The sequence below is a fragment of the Gallinula chloropus genome, assembly GCF_964237585.1.
Source record: "Gallinula chloropus genome assembly, chromosome: 4".
NCBI classification, from domain to species: domain Eukaryota; kingdom Metazoa; phylum Chordata; class Aves; order Gruiformes; family Rallidae; genus Gallinula; species Gallinula chloropus.
Genome location: NC_140088.1, coordinates 84,392,676 through 84,414,989, shown reverse-complemented (window position 1 = coordinate 84,414,989; position 22,314 = coordinate 84,392,676). Strand labels below are relative to the sequence as shown.

Genomic DNA, 22,314 nt, shown 5'->3' with positions numbered 1-22,314 from the left:
CAGGGTCTCTCATCCCATTGAAGAATTGTCTCCTCTGCCTTCTCTTGACCTGTTTTTTCAAACTCTCAGAAAACAGAGAGTAAGATGGGGAATTTCTCTAGTTAGTGGCCACTGAGGAATGCTTAAGTTTCCAGTTTGGAGAGGCTTCCCTCAGGAGGGCCATCCTACAGTACTGGAGAAGTAATAAACTTAGAGGGGAGGGATTTCTGCCAGCTTTTGGGCAAATAAACAGTCTCTGGCTATCGTAATCATATCACCCTGGAAAACAAGTCCCTTGAACAAGAGCTCCAGTTAGTTCCCTGATGGTGGCTGTGATTCTTCATAGAAGTCATTTAGGTTATAAAAGAGCTTTAAGATCGTTGAGCCCAGCTGCAAACCTCACACTGCCAAGTCCACCACTAAACCATGTCCCTAGGTGCCCCATCTGTACATCAGGGAGTTGTCCATGTAGATTTTCCATGCTTACCCCTCCAAAGCCCTGTCACTGGGGGAGTCAGTCCAGGTAAAGAACAGTGGATTGGCACTGCCCACTCTTCAGTTAGTGCTATGGCTGCTGGGGAAAGATTTAACATGCAATTTTTTCTCCCTGTAAAGAATCTGTTGCTTAATCCCAGGGAAATGTGCACACCTGCAAACCACCACCCCACACACCCCCCAGCATGTTTGATGCATCTGTGGTTGCCCTTAGTCACTTTTTTTTTTTTTTTGGTCTTGTTTAGAGGGGAGCTTCACACTAGAGGAGTTTGTTGGAAGGACATTGCCATCCAGGAGGTGATCCCCCTCTACTCTGCCCTGGTCAGGCCCCACCTGGAGTGTTGTGTCCAGTTCTGGGCTCCCTGGGATAAAAAAGACAGGGATCTCCTGGAGAGAGTACAGCAAAGGGCTATGAAGATGATTAAGGGCCTGGAGCATCTCCCCTGTGAGGAAAGGCTGAGTGAGCTGGGGCTGTTCAGCCTGGAGAAAAGAAGACTAAGGGGGGACCTTATTAATGTTTATAAATATCTGAAGGATGGGATGCAGGGGAAATGGGCAGCCCCTTTTCAGTGCTCTGTAGGGACAGGACAAGGGGCAATGGCTGCAAGTTGGAGCACAGGAAATTCCACACCAACATGGGGAAGAACTTTTCCCCAGTGAGGGTGCCAGAGCCCTGGGACAGGCTGCCCAGGGGTTGTGGAGTCTCCATCTCTGGAGAGATTCCAGCCCCGTCTGGACGCCGCCCTGTGCAATATGAGCTGGGGAGCTGCTTTGGCAGGGGGGTTGGACCCGATGAGCTCTGGAGGTCCCTTCCAACCCCTGTGATTCTGTGATTCTGTGGTCTGTGTCAAGTGGCTAATTACAAACCTTTTATTTATTCTTCTTTTTCACAGGCCAAACACAATCCTCAGGCTTCGATTCAATCACTTTGCCACGGAGTGCAGTTGGGACCACTTGTATGTGTACGACGGAGATTCAATTTACGCTCCCTTGCTGGCAGCTTTCAGGTGAGTTCCCCTTGGTAAGAATCTAACTGTACACACTGATATTTCTTTAACTTGGAGTCCGAATCAAATTTGGCTTCTAGGAGTGTAAATATGCTCCAGTAATCTAAACACATAATATTGCCAATACAACACATACAGCAAGTGTCCTTTTGTGCAGTCAGCGTCAGCACAAACAATTAAGGAGTTGTTTTTGCTTTCACAATTAACAGCTCGTGTTGTGATACTGTAGCATGTAAGTATTATGTTTTCATGTCCAAATCTGATTATTTGAGACACAAAAAAAATATTGTCATCTGGTTGAGCATGAGATGATTCAGTTTCAGGCTCCTCCTAAAGCAGAAAACTGCCCCATTTATCAAGTTGGCACATGACTTTAGTTTAACTCTCAGCGTGTCAGTGCTGACAGAAGGCAAAAGCCAAATAATCAGCATTGCAGATGTATAGGTCTCATACAACCATGTACATCCTTAGGTACTTCAACTTTTCATTTTTAAACTCTTTGGAACATGCTCAGAAACAACAGCAATGGGTCAGACAACCATGCAAGAACATGTGTAAAAAAATATCTGCTCTTCTGATGGAAGATTGGTATTTGGCTCATCTGCCTGTGGTGAGAGACTAATTTGTGGATGCTGGTTAACAGTTGACATTTCACGAAGAGAACTAAATATAACTTGTGCATTTATGTACTTCAGTCTTTTGGTGACAAGCATCACCTTATGTTTTCTGTTCATTTAACTGGAAGTAGAAAAACAACAAAAAAAATCCCAAGTTGTGTATGGAAAAACTAATGGTTCCCTTTGGACTCTGCTTGTTCCAAGTGGCTGATTAACTATTTCCAGAATTAACCTTTCATTTGAGAGATAAAGTTCTACAAATACTTCATGCTTATTCTAAAAAATCTTTGGAGTCTCTAAGAGAGAAGATCAGTTTTGGAACAAAAAGTTGATTAAAAAAACCTAAAACCACCCCATGCTGATTTTTTGGGGATTTTTTTTTTGTTGTGTTCTTAAATGTAAAGGCAGACTTGTTTTGTAGTGAAAGAATGCTTCCTGTAAAACTTCAGACTAACCTGAGGTCAAAACAGTTTACTCAAATGAGTTACTATCTTATTCTCACTGTATCTGAAGAAGAAGAAACCTTCTCTCTTCTAAAAACCTCCCAAAACTTGGAAGTGCAACCTGGAAGCACTCTGTGGTATCATGTGCTGAATTGATATGCAGGAAAAGGAGGAAATGTCATGGTGACTCATAGTCATTTTGCTCTAATCAAGCTAATTTTTAATACACTGTCAGAAAGGTGAAATGATCAGGATTTGTGCCTGCAGTTTCTAGTGTCTTTTCCAAAAATTAATAGGCTTTTTAAATTGAGGTTATAAGCAGTTCACAACATTAACAATTATGGTTCAGACTTTAAAATCCCTGGTAAATCACTGGGAAGTCTGTGCCTGAAGACAAGCAAGCGTGAGCTTAATACAATAACATTTTTGAGGTAGGAAAAAAATTCAATTATTTTTTTAATTGCTTCCTTAGATGACATTTGAATTTCATCTTCATTAGTAGTGAGCAGTGTTGTTGAGTAAATCAAGTTCAGGAAATAGCAGATGTTTCTAATTTTGATAAAGTGCAAAAAAAGCAGCTGTTGAAAAACACCTTTCCCTGATATAAAAATAAATGCACTAGAAATTTTCAAGAGCAGAGTTCATGTTTTATCTCATTTCTTGGCTTATTTTAAATTTCAGTATTGACCTTAACCATATTTTACTCTTCACTGTTGTTTTTTGCACTGTGCCAGGGGATTTGCATGGTTGAGCTTTGTACCATTGGACACTGTAAACTCTTGGAGTTGTTTGCTAAACACTGTAAATTCCTCCCTCTTGGAAGCTCAGGGTTTGTTGCCTCTCTGGCTTTTTACAGCACTTGCCTGAGCCCTCGCTTCCTTCACTGCTCTCATCAGGTTTTCTTGCCCTTCTGATTCTCCCTTCTGTTTGTTCACAATATGGTGTTTACCCTGAATATAAAACGATCTTGGAAATCCTCAGTGCTTGACTATAGAGAGATGTTAAATTGGTTTGATAAATTTTTTAAGGGTGATAAATATTTGCATCATGCAAACATTTACGCAGTGCCAGTGTCTGCATAAACTGTTTGCTAAACTCCTCGTAGCTTGAGTGCCCCCAGGGCTGGCCAGTCCTATACATTAAGCTCTTATTTTCTAGTAAGCAGGGTTAAAAATATCTTGGCTGGGTTATATTGGGGGACTGTCAGCAACCTGAGGCTCTGTAAATGTGCTGCTTCAAAAAATGCAATAAAAACACCGTGGAGGAGAAAGAAACCCAGCACATTCCTCTGCACAGAGTGCAGAAGTCTGCAGCAGATGGACTAACTCATCATCTGATAACTTTGTTAGTCAGGCTTTTAACTTTACTCCACGTTAAACATTGACTGGAGCTGCTTTTGCCCCTTTGTTTTTGGCTTCACGCTGGTCAGCGGGGGGTGGTTTTCCTCTTCTGCAAGACCTTTGGCCATGGCTCTGCACTTGGTGTCAGAGAGGGAGACCTCTTGGGAGCACCTCATGGTTGCTCTCAGGGGCTGGATGGACAGTCTTGGTGGCAGCACTGACAGATGGCACCAGTTGTCCCATAATCACTTGCTGAGCTCTCCTTCCTTCACAGAACAGGAGCGGCTCACCTTCCTTCCATTACTTGCTGGTGAAAGCAGCACTTGTACACCCAAAGTATACACACAAAACATGTCTTGGGTTGGAAGGGACCCTGGTCTGATCCCTTGCTCACAGCACGGCCAAGCTCAGAGTAGGATCACCCCTTCCCTGAGACTTTGCCCAGTCAACTTGTGAATGTCTCTTCAGGATGGACATTGGGATCAGTTGTCCAGTGCTTCATCCAGCTCTGGAGTTCTCAGCACAAGAAAGACATGGACCTCTTGTAGCAGGTCCACAGGAGGCCACGAGGATGATCTGAGAGCTGCAGCATCTCTCCTGTGAAGACAGGCTGAGAGAGTTGGACTTGTTCAGCCTAGAGAAGAGAGAAGACTCAGAGGAGACCTTAGAGCCCCTTCCAGTACCACAGGAAAGCTGTGGAAGAACTGTTTCTAAGGGCAGGTAGTGACAGAACGAGGAACAATGGATTTAAACTGGAGCAGGGGAGGTTGAGATTAGACATGAGGAAAAAGCTCTTCACTGTGAGGCTGGTAAGACACTGGCACAGGTTGCCTAGAGAGTTGGTGGAGGTCCCATCCCTGGAGACATTTAAGGTGAGGTTTGAAGCGCAGTGTAACCTGATCTAGTTAAAGTGTCCCTGCAGTGAGCAGACTAGATGGCCTGTAAAAGTCCCTTTCACCCTAACACATTCAATGATTTTATTGCTGTGTTTGCTTCAAAGCATGTGTCAGGTGTGCTCAGCCCATGTGCCGAACCAGGTTTTTCCCTCTCCATGTTCTCACCCTCCTCTGCTGGAGCTGGCACTCAGCACGTCCTCAGCCATCACCTCCCAAATCAGTTTTCATTCCCTTTCCTAAAATAGGGAATGGGGATATATTAAATTACAGCCCTGTGTTGCAATACAGTCATCATGCACACAGTTCCTGGAGCAGTCCTGTTCACTTTGTGTTCGAGCAGCCTGTTGTCTAAATATTTATTATTTCACTCTATATTTGTGTTCTTTGGATCCACAGTAACTTTTACAAACAACACAAACAAAATGAAAATCAAAACAATCCTCCCTCCCCCCCCAAACAGGATAAAGGTGAGGAGCAGTTAGATTTTGGATTTTGCTAGAAATGTGCCTGCTGGGTGATGTTCCCCTGTTTACGTTTATTCGTGAGCCTGCTGGTGAGCCAGCCAATCCTTTGAATCCTCATGAATTGATTAATCAAAATACCATTGTGGTAGAAAGTCAGATCTCTTAGAGAAATGTAAATGCATTGCATCAAAATTGCTTTTGTTCCCTAAACCTGTAATCCCTTTCAAAACCACCACATCAATTTGATAAGGTGGGCAAAGAGAGTTTCTGGTTTAGGGTTTTGAAAACATAAATCCTGAAAATTAAATTGATGCCTCTAAACAAAGTTCAGAGCAGCAAGTTTCTTCAGCTCTTCACTTTGTTGTTTCTTTCCTCTGAAGCTGTTTCTGATGGACTGAAGAATATCACAGAATCACAGAATCACAAGGTTGGAAGAGACCGTTCAGATCATCAAGTCCAACCATTCCCGTCCTAAGCTAAACCACATCCCTAAGTACCTCACCTACCCTTTTTCTAAACACATCCAGAGAAGGTGACTGATCCAGGGATCGGTTGTCCAGTGCTGCATCCAGCTCTGGAGCTCTCAGCACAAGAAAGACATGGACCTCTTGGAGCAGAGGTCACTGGCCAGCCTGTTCCAGGCCCTGACAACTCTTTCAGTAAAAGATTTGTCTCTAATATCTAACCTGCCCCTGCCCTGGCCCAGCTTCTTGCCATTTCCCCTTGTCCCACCTCCTGTCCCCTGACTGAAGAGACCATCGCCCACCTCTCTACACCCTCCTGTCAGGTGGTTGTAGGTGGTGATGAGGTCTTCCCTCAGCCTCCTCTTCTCCAAGCTAAACATCCCCAGCTCCCTCAGCTGCTCTTCATAGGATTTGCCCTCCAGCCCCTTCTCCAGCCTGGTTGCCCTTCTCTGGACTCGCTCCAGGACCTCAATGTCCTTCTTATGGTGAGGAGCCCAGAACTGGACCCAACACTCGAGGTGCAGCCTCAACAATGCCGAGTACAGGGGCACAATCACCTCCCCAGACCCACTGGCCACGCTATTTCTGACACAAGCCAGGATGCCATTGGCTTTCCTGGCTGCCTGGGCACACTGCTGACTCATATTAAGCCTGCAGTCACCCAACACCCCCAGGTCCTTCTCTGATTGACAGCTCTCCAGCCAGTCTCCCCCAGCCTGTAGCGCTGCCTTTTTTTTTTCATCAAATCAAGTATCCTGCACCAAGCCTTGTGGGTATTGAATGATAACAACAGTATTTAGGTCTTGAAAAAGGAAAAGGCATTTGCACCATGGATGACAGCATGGTCTGGCTGTCCAGGAGTAGATACTAAAATAATTTTTTAACTTTTAAACTCCTTTATTCACAAAGTTTTATTTCTTTTGAGGCTTCTTGGCCCATGTTCTTTTGAAATACAGTTTTTACAGTCACACTCACCACATGCCATAAATATTAAAAATCACTGAATGGCTCTTGGGATGCATATTCATGTATTTAAGGTTTGTCCTTGTTCTCCTGGCCACGGAAGGAAAAGCATCATGTAAGAACAGAGGAGCTTTTTGGAGAAAGCCCACCTTGATCCACAGGGCTCTGCTGGTGCTGCACCAGCTGGGTCTGTCAGTAGTGCAACAAGGGAAGATGGTTTCAAGAAAAATCTGACTTTGGGGAATTGCCAACTCTCAATAATGAGTCTTTTTTTTTTTTCTTTTTTTTTTCTCCTGAGTGTCATTGTAGTTGCTTCATTTCCTTACAAGTCTGTGGTTTGTGGTTAGGGGTCATTGTGCTGCACAAAAATCTTAGCTTTTCCTTTAACAAGATCAATTTGAGATGTCTCCTTATTTTCTCCCCTCTGTTTGTTTTGGGTGGGTTTTTTTTTTTAGCATTGATTTATTTTTAGTCTTTTGTAATTTCTCTGGTTTGGATTGTCGTTGTTTATTTTTACTCTTGTAGTTTTGAGGATGGTGATGGTGCATGGGCTGCTTTTTATTTTTAATAAGGGAGAAATGGTGTTGGTTTGTATGATGCGTGTCCATCTTCCTCCTTTTGACCATCTTCTGCTCATCAGCATCTCACACTTTTGATCTCTGCCACGCTGGCAGGGTGGGGTGTGTCTGAGGAGAAAACGATGAATGTGCCATCAACTTGATGCTTGCATAGGAAATGAAGGAAAAGGAATGGAGGAGATGGCCTTTGTTTTAAATAATTCCCAGTTTTCTCTGGTGTAGGGGGGTGTGCAGGGCAGTAGAGAAGTTGGGTCTCCTGGGTTGTGTTTTTCACTCTACCACTGACCCTACAAATCCAACACACAGCAAATAGAAGCTGTTTCAGGGTGCGACAGAGGTTTGACTTTCAACACTGGAGAAGGAGTGTCATTGGACAGCTAGGCTGAGTAGGAGTATTTATTTGCTTTAGAGTAGTGATGATTGCAGAATGTTTTGAAACCTATTAAAAAGAAGTAGAAGCAGTACATTGTGAAAGAGGTTAATCTTGGTCAGCCGAGTCTCTGCGAGATTCTGGATTGTAGTTTAAGGGGAGGTTTGCGTAATCCTTTATCCTTCTGATTCTGCCTATCGGATTCTTCTTCGTGGCAGAGAGAGTGAGTGCTGTTTGTGCTGGTTTACTCAGAATGATGCTGTGCAAACCATGCATTTGCTCAGATTTTGAGGTTTGACCTTTCAAGGACTGAATTGTTATTTCTGTGTTGCGTTCCTGGCTTTCTCTGAAGAAAACTACAGTTAATCTATTAAGTTTCATCAGGCCTCTTTAGTGTATTCACGTACCAGCCCTCAGAAAAAGATGGAAAGAAAGGAGCAAGCAGGAGATGCGGTGAGAGGGAGCTGGGGATGTTTAGTCTGGAGAAGAGGAGGCTGAGGGGAGACCTTATCACCACCTACAGCTACCTGAAGGGAGGTTGTAGAGAGGTGGGCGATGGTCTCTTCAGCCAGGGGACAGGAGATGGGACAAAGGGAAATGGCAAGAAGCTGGGCCAGGGCAGGGGCAGATTAGATATTAGAGACAAATCTTTTACTGAAAGAGTTGTCAGGGGCTGGAACAGGCTGCCCAGGGAGGGGCTGAGTCACCTTCCCTGGATATGTTTTTTAAAGGGTAGGTGAGGTACTTAGGGATATGGTTTAGCTTAGGATGGGAATGGTTGGACTTGATGATCTTAAAGGTCTTTTCCAACCTTGTGATTCTGTGACTCTATGATATTCTTCAGTCCATCAGAAACAGCTTCAGATTCTGTGAGAGCATCTCCTACAGAGGTACCTATGTTACTCCCAAACAAATCCCTGTACTAGTCATGTTATTGGCAAAGGTTACTGGAGGGGGGTGGGGGTTTTTGCCTTCCCTCACTACTACTGTCCACTTTGCTCTTTTATTCTTTGCTGCCGTTGTTTTTCCTGCTCCAGACCTCCCGGTAAGATTGCCCTGTAATATCAGTGGTAAGTGCTGCAAGATTAAGATGGGAGAAGAATAATAAGCCAGAACAAAAGCAATTTTCTCTTGTCGCTGAGCTGTAGTTTGCCTTCCCCTGAATTACATTCAGACGTCTGTTTTCCTGTGGCAGAGATGAACCTACAGTTTGCATTACAAAGGAAAACTAGGAACTGAATAGCAAGGAGAAGTTTATTAGACTTTTTGTTCTTTGATGTAGAGACGGTCTTTTGGGAGAGATCATCTTCAGAAGTCTGAAATTATAGAATGAAACAAGCACCTCTTACACACGGAGAAAAAGACAGTGAATTTTGTCTTTTAATCCCACATCCTTGAGATCTGAGAGGAGAAAAAAAATAATTGCCTTTCTCACAAGGCACTATTTATTGAGCTAGATATCTGCACATGTGCTGGAGCTGTTAAGCCAAAACATGGGATCAGTTTACTGCGTTTCTGTGGCTTGTTGTTAAAATGAAGGACGTCTCTTTCTCCACGATAAGACTCGTCGTACAGGAAGGGCTGTTGTACTGTTTGCAGATTTCCCTTGCCGTAGGTAACACATTCACCTGTTACTCTTGGTGCAAACAGCCCCAACTTCTACAGCAAAAAACTTCTGGAAGGGATCATGGGGTGTCTGTTTTACTGTTTGTTATATTGTATCACAGAGAGAGAAAAATTCAGGTCACAGACAAGTGCTTTCTGGGCAGTGCGAGCAGGTTGCTGTGGCTAGCTGTGATTGTTTTCCTTGGGTGTAGAAACTCATTTGCACTGTCCTAGGGAACTCTCTTCAAATGCATTTGCTTTCTGCCCTGAATAGATCTGAAAAGAGGGAAAAGTAAGTTCTCTTCAGGGGAAAAAATTCTTTTCATGGTTGCTTTTTAGTCGATGGTGCCCTTGGATATTCAGAAGTCGCAGGGCGTGAAACCAGGCTGGGCTCCTTTCCCAGGAGAGCAGCTGTCTGTCTGCCTGCAGCCCCGGAGCTGCCTTCGCTTCCCTGCCCGACACGCTCCGCTCTGGGATTTGGAGTCTCTGCTCTTCAAAAAGCTTCGACTTAGCCTTTGAAAGTAGGACTGAGGCTGAGGGAAAGGTGGTTCCCTACGAGAAAATAACGGCTGACTGTGAATTGGTGGTGGCAGACAATGTGCTTTGCTTAGATAAGGGCTTTTAGAGAAATAAACGTAGTAGATGTCAAATTTCTGCATGCTCTTGTCTAATGTATGGAGGAGGAATGGGCTGCTTTGTTTTGGTTTTGTCAAGCTGCTGTTAGGGGAAGAAGAAACATTCCCTTTCAGATAACACCTATTTTGTGCAATAGGTGTAGCAGTAGCAGTTACTGGTTTCAAGAGACAGCTCGCAGAGCATAGAAGGGTATAGAGAAACAGCCAGAGGTGACCTGAAGTGTGCAGCAATGAATGAGTTGGGAATAGTGACCGTGACAGCCTTTTAAGAACACAGAAGGGAGAGAATATGGATGGGATGAGTCGGGTGGAACTTCATGAAGGAGTGGGTGGCAGGATGGTGGTGAGTACAGGCGACACTACTGATTGCTCATAGGGGAGGAGCCTAAGGGGCATCCACGGATGAACAGACAGACATGTAAAGTGAGTGTAGGAAGTCCTTTCTCTGCTGGTGTGGAGTTAAATTGTTTAACCAGGTGAAAAGGGAATAAATGGTTGAGAATGAGATAGATGCATGGATGAATTGTGTATTTAAATGTGCTGGCCTGGCTGCATTCTCCAGGTCACAGTGGCTGAACTGTAGGTTTTTGGAAGCTGGATAACACATTGCCAGGGGCTTTGGGCACCCTGGGCTAGTTGGAGGGTTTCCTTGCCCGTGGCAGGGGTGGTACTGGGAGGTGGCAGGCTGTGAGGTCCCTTCCCACCCAAACCAGTCTGGGGTTCTGTGATGGTCAAAATGCTCAGTGGTTGCTTAATTTATCAGTCTTTCCTGAGCATTTGCTGTAGCCCATAGCCAGGAGTAAATACTGGGTGTCACAGCCCTTGAGTATGGCTTTGTACAGCTGGTTGTGTGCTTTTGGGACATGCTAATTTCTGATTTCAAGCATGCCACCTTGTCTTAGGAATGGGTCCTGTTTCAATTGTGTCAGAGTGCTACAGGAGGGAAAGTGGTATTCCAATAAGAATAACTGGAATTCCAGGCAGCTTCAGGATTACTCAGGTTAAACACTTTTTTTAATATGCATTACATTTTAGAAGAGCCAAGTTAATTACTTCAGGGTTTTCTGTTTGCTTTTCCTTTCTGCAGCTGTTCCTTGTAGACCATTGAGGGCAGCAGTAGCGCTGCTCTGATAGCCTCAATATCCCCATTTGTCTGCACTCCTTGGTCAGCCACATGGTCGCTGTGTTGCAGATAATAAAGCCAAGTGACAGGGCTCACGAAACTGGTCCTGAAGAATGTGGTTTTATCTTTCTGAGAAGGACTCAAGGGTTCTTATGCCTTTGAGAACAGGGTTGTTTTGAAGGTTGGTTGAGTATTCATACAATGTCAGGACATTTCCTTTTGAATATTTAAGGAGTTCTGTTGAAGAAAAGCAATCTGATAACACTGCTGTCTGAAAATGGTGATTACTTTACATAAATTCATCATACTTCCAGTAGATGCAAATAAATACCTTGTTTGGATTGTTTTATTTATGCTGATGCATTTACTATTGTTGCTTTGCTCTTTTCTATTTCCTATCTAACATTATATTGTGGTTTGTTTTGTTTTGTTTTTTTCCAGTGGTCTTATTGTTCCTGAGAAGGACAGCAATGAAACAGTACCAGAAGTTGTAGCTACTTCTGGATATGCCCTTCTGCATTTCTTCAGCGATGCTGCCTATAACTTAACAGGGTTTAACATCACCTATAAGTAAGTAGTTCCACTCCAAAGTGATTGTTGCAGGTTGAGCAAAAGCAGGTTTCCTCTTTTCTCAGTTTTATCTGGAAATAAGCTATTGCCATTGAGGCATGTAATTATGAGTAGATACTTGAATTTAGATTTTTATCTTTATTATACCCTTGCAACAGCTAATAACTGTAATGTGCTCAGCATTAGCTTCAGTTGTCAGTTGCAAGCGTGGGCAAATGTTTGCTCAAAAAGACATATTATTTATTTTATGTTATTAGAATTATTTAATCATATTGAGTCAACTGGAATTGATGTGTTTTGTGCATGTGTGCTGTTAGGTGTTCTGCAGCAATATGCCCATGCATTTCACTTGGGACACCAAACTGGACCTTCTCTTGAGGATCCTCAAGCAGTTTTCTTTGGGATGCTTTTTCATATTAAATCCTTGGATCAAATCTCTTAAACTGGTTCCTTTTTAGTCTGGAATGGTTTTCTTGTGTTCTTTGGTTTGTATTTTGAATAGTGTAGGTGGGTGCTTTCTGTTCACAGCGATGTATTTAGTTCTTATTGATATGATTTTTAAAAATAACTCTAGGGTATTCCCTAATTAACTGATTGCTCACGGAAAGGTTTTATTTTGGAGTAGATGATCTCAGTGTGGACATACTAGCAGAGATGGGATTTCTTGCTTCTGGTGTGGGTTGTGGGCTTTGCATTTTTTGCTCCTAGCAATACAAATTCAGTTTGTGTTGCACTGGAAGGTTTTAATTTGGATGTAACTTGCAGAAGTTGTCACCTCTCTTTCAGTGGAAAAAAAATCCAACGAAAAACCAGCTGCAAAATCCATGGGAGTTTTTCTTTTTAAATGATGTGCTTTCGTTTTTGAATAGTGGTCTTGGTGCTTTCATCCTTATTAAGCACTTAAATATACAGGGGGTTCTTTGAAGAATGTGGGGCATGGAGCACCCCTTGAAAGTTGCAGAAGAAAAGGAGGAGCCTTTTTAAAGTTACCTGAAGCGGCAGCTGAAGCAGTATGGTTTTGAAAGTCTGGCTGATACCATAAACCATGACACCATCTACTGCCAGCTGTTGGAATTGCCCCACTGCAATACAACACAGACAGTTCTCTCCAGGAATAACCTGCCTTTTTAAAGTCCCTTTAATATAGATTTAGATTTTCTCTGACTCTTCACTTCCCTGATAATTTCAAACAGTTTTCAAGTACCATTTTGTGTTTGGGTTCTTCTGTGTGTTCTTGTCATTAAATTTCCTCTTAGACATTTTTGCAGAGGGTAAGTAAAAGGATGTATTTATTTCTTTCCAGTTTAACAGTCTATGTAGTTACTATTGGATGTAGGTACTCAACAAACACTTGTGCAGTTACTGTCTTGGAGCCAGTGACTGCACCTGTCGCATGACAGTGACATTGGTGGGTAGTAATACCCATCTGTGAGCTACACTGGTTCATATACCAGCAAGAACTGGAGTTTGGAAATGAGGAGGGTCTCTGAGTTTGTATCTTCACCAAGAAAGTAGCTGGTTTTTCCTGAGCTACGTTGCAGATATTATAAAATCAGAACTGATTCAAAACAAGCACATATTTGGCTTGGGATTCATCTCAAGTGTGTTCCCTTGGTAAGCAGATCCCAGAATAGCACCTAATTGTGAGTAGTTCAAGTATAAATTGCACAGACACCACAAAAGCCTCATGCACTGATTAAATTCTTCACTTACTGTTAGGTGTGTTAGGGCAATTCATTTGCATTACAAATGCCTCAAATTCATATTGATAATTTTTGCAGGGGAGTTGTAAGTTTAACTCCTTAAGTGGGGGAGCTCTGTAGATGATAGAGAACAAATCTCTGCTGGGACATCACACCAGGTTCTTGATGAGCGACTCTCCTTGGTTTGTATGTTAACAAACAGCTGTAGTAACTTCTGTTCAGCACCACTCTTGTATTTGTTAATAAGAATTACAGCTTGGGAATCTGTTTCACCACTGACAAACCTTCTTTCCCTGATGTTCACAGTTTCAACATGTGTCCCAATAATTGCTCTGGCCGAGGAGAGTGCAAGCTCAATAACAGCAGCGATGCTCTTGAATGTGAATGTGCCAAATACTGGAAGGGAGAAGCTTGTGACATCCCCTACTGCACAGATGATTGTGGGGCGCCGGAGCGAGGGCACTGCAGCTTTAACGATACCAAGGCGTGCGTGTGCTCTGCAGGCTGGCAAGGTAAGTCCCCTTAGCATGGAGCAGCTCTTGTTACAAGGTTCCATTTCCCATGGATTGGGAGTATTTGAGAACGTTCTGCTTGACAAGTATTAGTGTTTTGATGAGGAACGGAGTATCTGATGCTCCCATCCACCTTTTTGCATCAAAAGATTATGTCACTAGTAAAGAATTCTTTCTGAAAGCAGCTGTGCTACCGTACAAAGCAGTACCCACCTGCTGGGTGCAAGCAGTGGATGAAAAACATCAAGTCTCCTTAGTGTGTGCCTAAAGCAAAGCTGAGCCTAGCAGCAGTAGTTGTCCTGTTTGAACACACAAAATGCCTTGTGTCCAGCTGTGCTGGTCAGCTGTGTCAGTCTTAGCAATGGTTTGGACCAAACATAACCTGTTTCCTTTGCCAAGATAGATGGGTGTGCAAGAATGGGTTTGTTATGAAACACAGCCAGCCATGGCACCCACTGCACCTGCTACCACTGCCCAGCTGCCCTGCAAAACCTGGCAGGATGTGGAGAGAATCCAGGTTGGGAACATGAGCACACTGAGGAGAACTCACCCTGTGCCCAGGTTAGCGTGTCAGCCTTTCAGGTAGAAAAACAGCCACAGGGTTATGTATGTCAGGGTTTGTATGCCTGGAGCATCATATCTCCTTATGCAGTGCAGTGCCTCCTGATGCTCTTCTGGAGTCTGGCCATGCAGTGAAAGCAAAGGTGGACTTAGGGTGGGCAAATCATAGCAGAATAAGAAGCAAGCTTCTGTTCCTTTTCTTTTTCTGAAGCTGTTTTGCATGTGGGAATGGTCACTCTACCTCAGAAGCCTTTTCAAAGGTGATAAACTGAATTCCCATCAGCTTTCCTGAGGTTACCGCTGGTAGAAACTCAGAAAGAATGACCAGATGCTGTCTCTTACAGTCAAGATGCAATGATTCAGTTTTAGTACTGCCTAAAGGCTGTCCTGATAAGCCTATTGCCTGTCCCAGGCCTGAGCCTCTTCAGCACGTTCTGTGCTCTCTGTTATCTGTAGCAGCCCTGTGCACGTGGATGGGTGTCACTGAGAACACGGGAGAGCTTCTGTGTGGCTCTTTACCTAGCTGAGACCTTACCAGTTGCTGCTCCTCTTTTGCCACATCTGCTCATTGACCTCAGGAGCAGAAATACAGGAAAACATAAGAAGTTTCACAAAAATGTATTGCTGGGAAGGAGAGGACTGAAAAGATGGAAAGATCACTGTAGAACGTTGGGGTTTTGTAGGGTGGTGCTGAGTGGGTCGGGTCTTCTGAAGCTTTCACAGGTTGTGTTGGGGTTTCTGTGGGCACGTGGTGGGTAAGATGAGCGCTGGAACATCACAGAGCCACAGAATCATAGGGGTTGGAAGGGACCTCTAGAGATCATCGGGTCCAACCCTCCTGCCAAAGCAGGGTCCCTAGGACAGGTCGCACAGGGAGGTGTCCAAGATCCCCTCTTAGTGTGTAGTGGGAAAGAGTCCTCACCATGCCCCCCTTGTAATCATAGTGGGGAGAACAGAGCAGAGCATTTGCTGCATACCTGGTTCATCAAGTCTGGAAATGATTTTTTTGTTCTGAAAACCATTTTGAATTTGAAGCATGTGGTTATGGTTGGGAGATCACACAGCAGCTCCATCACAGGTGTGAGCAAGGAAAAGAGGGTTGTGGCTTCCACCTGTAACCTGGCTGCACACTGCCTTTGTCACCTGTGGTGTGGGATCTTGACCTCTTGGTGAAACACAGAGTTTGGAAGAATATCCATTTTTAAACCTTGTTTTCCCAGGTCCTGGCTGTTCAATTCCTGTTCCTGCAAACCAGTCGTTTTGGACCCGGGAGGAATACTCTCTTCCAAAACTTCCTAGAGCATCTCACAAAACTGTGATCCATGACAATAAAATGTGGATTGTTGGAGGCTATGTCTTCAATCATTCTGACTCTCAGAAGGTTTTAGCGTGAGTATAAACCTAGGTAATAAAGTCTTAAGTAGAGGAAGTCAGATTTGAGAATTATTTTTAGAAAACGCCATCCTGACGTGCTGTGCCTTGGCCTAAGCTCCATCTCCAGGGGAAAATGGCAGCAATAAAACTTAGATTCGTGTTTGAGGTGTGGGGAAATGCTGCTTGAGGGGTGCTTATTTTGGAAAAGTAAAAGGATAAGGTTTCCTGATGTTCAGTGAGTTTTTTGATTCAGCTGTTTCTGGCAGCATTTAGCTCTTGGCCATATATTTCTAGGCTAGCTTCTAGATTATACCTGGCCTTCTATTCTAAGAGGGTTGTTTTGCTTTTTTGTTATTAGCTCTTCCTTCTGTACCATCTGTGTGACTTCAGAAGAGTTTGGCTCCTTAATTAAGCTGTACCAATCACTGTGGATGTTTATCCATACCAAACAGGGAGTGGCATTTAGGATGATGACATTTATGCAATTAGTTGAGGAGATTTAACAGTAACTAAGATATCAAGCAGTAATTATGTACCTCGTGGAAATCCCCTGTAAACAGCATTTCAGGCTTCCTCTTGAGCTTGATGGTATGTGAGCAGATCTAGGCAAAGGCTGTTTTTTTTTACCCCATCCCTTCCATTCACAGACCTAAGCCAGAGCCATGTGTTCTTCAGGCACGTCCAGAGGTGATAATTCATATAGGGCAAGTTAAAAAAGAGCTGAAAACGCACAGTTAGTTGTGGAATAGTTGCTGATTACATCCACAATTTACTCTTTCAAAGTCACTCCTGATTTCTCAACAGATAGCCTGTGGCTTCATTGAACACTTTCTCAGAGGTGATTTTATCTTATAAGGCTGTAAGCCTGGCAAGTATAGTTCAGTCTTTTATCTGAAAAGCCACAGGCCATTTTCAGGGCAAAGGATTTATCTTGTTTCAAGTTCAGAGAAGAAAATACACTTGAATGACAGACACATAATTAAAAAGTGCCTTTTAAACACCAGCAAGTTTGGTTGTGTTTTTTTTATCAGGTAGGTGGAAATTATCTGAGCTTGGTGTAAACTTTTTCCTGTTCTTTTGGGTGTATCATTGGGTGATAGTTGTCATAGCTCAATGGACAAGCTCTTGGTTTTGTGTGGGAAAGAAAACAGGGTGAAGCAAATCAATATGTTAAGTGACAGAGCAGGCTTGACTGGATTGTATTAATCTATAAGTAGTCTGTGAGTGCCTTGTCCATGCTGAAATCTTGGTAGGACTTTTGTCAAAGAAAAGAATTTCCCACAAAGCAATAGTTTTTCTTGACTTTATAATCTACTTGTCAGATGGTGAATTCAGTTTTTCTTACACAGGTATGATCTTATTTCTGAAGAGTGGCTTCCGCTGGACAACTCTGTGAATGCTGTAGAGATGAGATATGGTCATTCCTTGGCGTTGCATAAGGTAGGTTCAGTGCTGCAGACTCTTCCCCTGGCTGATTTCCCCTGTTTCTCCCCCTATGCCCACCTCTTTCCACCCATGAGTCTTGTTTTGGGAGAAGAGTTTCCCCTACAGAGGTGCCTCTGTGGATATCCCAGTCTGTGTAACGGTACTCCAGGGAGTCCTTGGGCTGGTATCCCAGGAGGACAGTAGTTTCTATGTTGGTGTGTTCTTGTGTGTCCTTTGCTTTTTTCTCAGAGATGTTAAGGCTGGCTGAGGTCAGTGAGTCCATTATTTCCTTCTTGCTGTCTGAGCTTGCAAGACATGCCCAATGGCTTCATCTGATTCCTCAGCTGCCTCCATTTGTGTTAGATCACATCACTATTGTTATAAGCTCTGTTGTCCATGGCACCAAAGCAGAGCTAGTGAGTTATGAATTATTGGAACCTGCTCTGGCTCTGCAGTAGATCCATGAATGTGTTCTTCCAACACCTGAAACAATAAGTGGATTTGACTGTTCCTTACCTTATTTCTCACCTGCGTGCTTGGCTGTGGGTGCAAGCCATGTGTGAACAGGATGGCAAAGCCTTCAAAAAAGAAATGAGCTAATCTTTTACTGACCTTTGCTTTTAGAACATTAATTAGCTCATCACGGTGCAAGCCTATATAAAGCATGTAATTATAAACACTTGGAATACTCTACCCAGCACCATTCCCAAACAGAACACTTGAACCTGAGAAGGGTGGAAATTCCTACCTGTGAAGGTTCAGTGCACAGTCTGCAAATAACTGTTCAAAAGCAGGACATGGTAAGTGGGTTTACCATCAGTGCTGGGCAGTTGTTTTCAGGAATTCCCCAAAAAGCATCATCTATAAGAGAGAATTTCCCTTTCCATGGTTACTGCCTTGTCCTAAGAGGAAACGGAGTTGCTCCACTGAGATGCTTGGAGAGACCCACAAAGGAAATTGGATTGAGTTTTGGAAATTAGCTCTTACAGTTAATAAAACCCTGTCTAACTATCCTGGCTTCCTGCTTTCCAAAAGCTCCTTGTTTTTTGTGAGTGCATTAACTTGGAAGACACAGCTTTAAGTGTACAGACACAGAGGAGTTTCCATCCTCACTGCCTTTCTTTCCAGGTCTCTTCCACTGTTTTCATTTGCAAGCTGTGGGAGGGAGTCAGCTTGTTTATTAACTCGCCTGACTTTGGGTGCCTTTGGGAGCCTCTGAGCTTTGTTTGGAGTGAAAACAGACCTAGTCAGTACAGGTAGTGCAATCTGGAGAGCCAGTCAGCTCACAGAGAAGTAGGCACACCTCTCCTGCTTCTGATCAGCTGATGTGTTCTGCGGCTCCGCTCTATTTTATAGTGGATGATTAGGTACTCAGCTAGCATATAGGCACCCAAATTTTGTTGTCTGTCACCTGAAGGTCAGTCCTGCCTCATGCACCCCTTCCCACCTGTACCCTGATGTAGGTGGAATTGTGTGTGTTCAAGGTATTCTGACTTTACAAACCCTGGCAGTCATGGTTGCTTTCTTATCAGCCGTGACTGGTGAAGGAGATCTGTTTCTCCTTCAGAGGGGAGGTAAACTTAGGCTCAGAGAAGATAAAGTGTGACAACTTTGTTACTTACATATTAGCTGTTTCTTAAATGCTAAAGTCATATATCTCATTTTAAACCCAACCTCTTTCAGGATGATATATACATGTATGGTGGAAAAATAGATGCGACGGGGAACGTGACCAGCCAGCTGTGGGTGTTCCATATTCCCACCCAGACCTGGGCTCAAGCGCCGCTGAAAGCCAAGGAGCAGTACGCTGTTGTTGGCCACTCAGCACACATTGTCACCCTGCAAGACGGCAGCACGGTCATGCTGGTCATCTTTGGGCACTGCCCTCTTTATGGGTATATCAGCAACATCCAGGAGTACAACCTGGGTGAGTGGTACCGACCTTTCGCTTCAGTTTTGACAGTTGATTTGAAAACAAAGACAAAGTTGATTTGAAAACAAACGTTCCTTTCCTTCTGCCTGTGTTTATGGGAAGTTCAAGCTAAGCTGTGGTGTTTGTGTAACACAAACAGTGAGCAGGCAGCCATGTGTCTCCAGCCTTATACAGCTTGTCAGGTCCCAAAGACAAGGAAGCTGTAATTAAGGGACACAGCAGGATATCTGTGAGACAAGTTAAATTAATTTCTCTCTCCCTTAGACAAAGCAAGCACTTTTGAAATTGTTTTTGTATCCTTTAAGTACAAGAATAGCAGTAACGATTCAGACCAAGTATCCACTTAACCCGAGAGCCTCCTCTGCCGTAGTGATTACCCAATGTAGAAGGAACAGGGAAGGACTTTCTGTACTTCTAATTGCCCTGTATTTTGGGCATAGTCCACCCTTGGTCCTGAAGATCCAGAGGTTGCTGGTGTTGTCAGTGGGGTAGCGTAGGAAGCTCTGCACTTGAACTGAACTGCTGCCTGACTCGGGCTGCTCTGAAATGGCACTCTGGAGGCACGTCCTTTGCTCCACTGGCCAGGTAGAGAACATAGTTAAGCACAGGAAGTTCACAATATGTATGTACTGATTATTGTCAGAACTAGTGACCTGACCTGCACTTCTGACCTGTTATCCTTGTCCTTCAGTCATCCTGATCCAGATGATCCAGGAGCCTCCTCTGACTCACTAATGTCCACATGGGTGAGCTTTCTTCCTCTAGGAGAAAGCTAAAGGAAACCAGGATGTGTGGGGCAGTGATTTGCTCTCAGGAAGAGTGGTCAGGCATTGGAATGGGTTGCCCAGGGAGGTGGTGGAGTCACTGTCCCTTGGGGTGTTTAAGGAAAGGTTGGATGGGGTACTTAGGGACATGGCTTAGTTAGTAATATAGGTGGTAGGGGGCGGTTGGACTAGATGGTCTTGGAGGTCTTTTCCAACCATAATGATTCTATGACTTCTATGACTTCTGTTTTTCCCACGTGTGATCTTGCAGATGATTCGATTCCTTTGCCTTTTGTGTGCCTGGTCAGCTCTGGAGTTAGGAGGCCTGTGCAGGGTTTCATTCTGCACTTGCTGCAGAGATCTGCCATGCATTTTGGCATTTTTGTTTCAGTTGCCATTATGTCTAGGGTGCTTCAAACCAATGTTATTTTAGTGAGTGAGATGTAGGACCATTAATCACATATTAGCTTTTAACTGCAATGCTCTTCCCAGTCATGGTTAACTTGGCTTCAGTGCTGTCTGGCTTTATATATATATATGTATATATAAAAAATAAAAGTGCTCTTGGGTACCATTCCATATCAAGCCACACTGCTGGCATTTTACTGTCACTGAAATACAAGATATTACTTCTGTACATTTTATCTCTCATTTACTTAGCTTGTCTGCAAAATGTAATAAATGACTGTAGAAGAGTTGTTTCTGGTCTAATTAATAATACTTGACAATACTTCTTGACAGTAAACTTCTGGAAGGAGACTATTTTTGGATACGAAGTGATAGAGGCAGCGTCTAGATCCGAGTCAAGGGAAACCCCATTTGTTTCACCACCAGATTTGTGGATCAGTCATTAATAGAGATAAATTAACCATGTTCTGTCACTTGCATTTTTCATTCCTTAGACACAAAGATGTGGAGCATTTTACAGACGAGTGGAGCTTTGGTTCAAGGAGGGTATGGCCACAGCAGTGTCTATGATCCAAATACGAGATCGATTTACATCCATGGAGGTTACAAAGCATTCAGTGCCAACAAATACAGGCTGGCAGACGACTTGTACAAATATGAGGTTGATTCCCGTATGTGGTAAGTAGCTCTTCCTCCTCTACACCACCCTGTCATTTTTTCTTCCTAGAGGATGAGAGGATGGGGTGTTCAATAAGGGTGCAGTAGTACATAGTTACCTGCATTCAGAATAGATAGTGTGCTTTGTAGCTGGTGTTTTTATGTCCCTTTATGAATAGAGAATCATATAATCACATATAATCAAGGCTGTGAACGAGCCAAGAAATCCATTTTAATCTATTGTTGTATTAAAGCTGAAAAGAAAAATATTTGATGGGATTTTCTTGCCAGCAGTACAGACTGTGCATATGAGTGCAGTTACTGCAGTCAAGTGAGTGATAATTCATTCTGCTGTTAAAACCGCAAAAGAATTTCTATTATAACCCCATTTTCTTCTGCCTCTGTAACTGCTTGAAACATTCATTTCTTAAGCTGAAATCTTCTGTGATTTGTTTCTGCCCAAAGGTGAGTTTTATTTAAAAGCTGTAGCAAAACTTCACAGCTTTGAGCTACAGAGGTGAAATAATTTTTTTTCTCAATTTTATGTTTTCCTTCATGATTTTTTTTTTAAAAGGCTCCTGACAAGGAGGAGACCAGTCTTTTGAAATGCCACATGTAAATTTGAGTCACTCTGCTGCCTTTTTCTTGAGACTTTAAATTAGCTTGTATTTCTGCAACAACCTTTGTGAGTCTGTACCAATGAGTAAAGTAACTGACTAATTCCAAAACCCTTCCTTCCTGCTCTGTTGTACATGGAGTAATCACGCCGCTTCCTGCCTTGGTTCATTTGAACTTCCACTTCAGCCATGGAGTGGGCAAATTTGGCTGAATCAGCAGAAAATGTCACTAATATGACAATATTCTATTGAACTGTTGTAGCACTAACTTTCTTCCCTCCTGTTTATTCTGTCTGTCTGGTGAGGACTGTCAGAGCAGGCGAGCAGTCACCTTGCAGTGATGAACGTGGGAGCATCTGCTCATCTTTATACTTTTGTTAATGTCACTGACTCCTTTTTTCTTTCTTTCTTTTTTTTTTTTAATTCTTAACTAATTTAGGCCCTCTCTCCTACTTGTGATTTCATGGATAGGCAAAAAAGCCATCCCCTGATCTTAATTTAGGCAAGGTGTTTCTCCCCATGTTCCCTCTGGTGTTTTGTCTGGCAGCCTTGGCAGGGAGGGCCCCACGCTCACAAGACCCGTGTGCTGTGATACCACTGCTCCTGAGTTGGGGGTGTTGGTACACCCTTCCCTGAGTAATTCATTGTGAAAGTCTGAGCTTCAGAGCAGGCTGCCTTGGGGACGCTGCTGTTCTGCAGAACTAGTGAGACAGTGGGGTGACACTGGGGTGACACCGGTGTGACTGCAATGCAGACGTGACCTCACCGGGGTTTTCCTGCAATCCCACCATAGGGAAGGTCTCTGAAGGGA

The 22,314-nt window shown here is 43.5% G+C and overlaps 1 protein-coding gene across 1 annotated transcript in view; it reads left to right on the top strand.

Annotated features, from left to right (window-relative positions):
- ATRN (attractin) overlaps positions 1–22,314 on the top strand; it is a 153,841-nt gene that overhangs the window by 39,925 nt on the left and 91,602 nt on the right. The window contains exons 3-9 of the mRNA XM_084263364.1: positions 1,368–1,481; positions 11,421–11,549; positions 13,559–13,764; positions 15,546–15,714; positions 17,049–17,139; positions 18,808–19,051; positions 20,724–20,907. Coding sequence (XP_084119490.1) covers positions 1,368–1,481; positions 11,421–11,549; positions 13,559–13,764; positions 15,546–15,714; positions 17,049–17,139; positions 18,808–19,051; positions 20,724–20,907 — 1,137 coding nt within the window. The remainder of the gene's footprint in view (positions 1–1,367; positions 1,482–11,420; positions 11,550–13,558; positions 13,765–15,545; positions 15,715–17,048; positions 17,140–18,807; positions 19,052–20,723; positions 20,908–22,314) is intronic.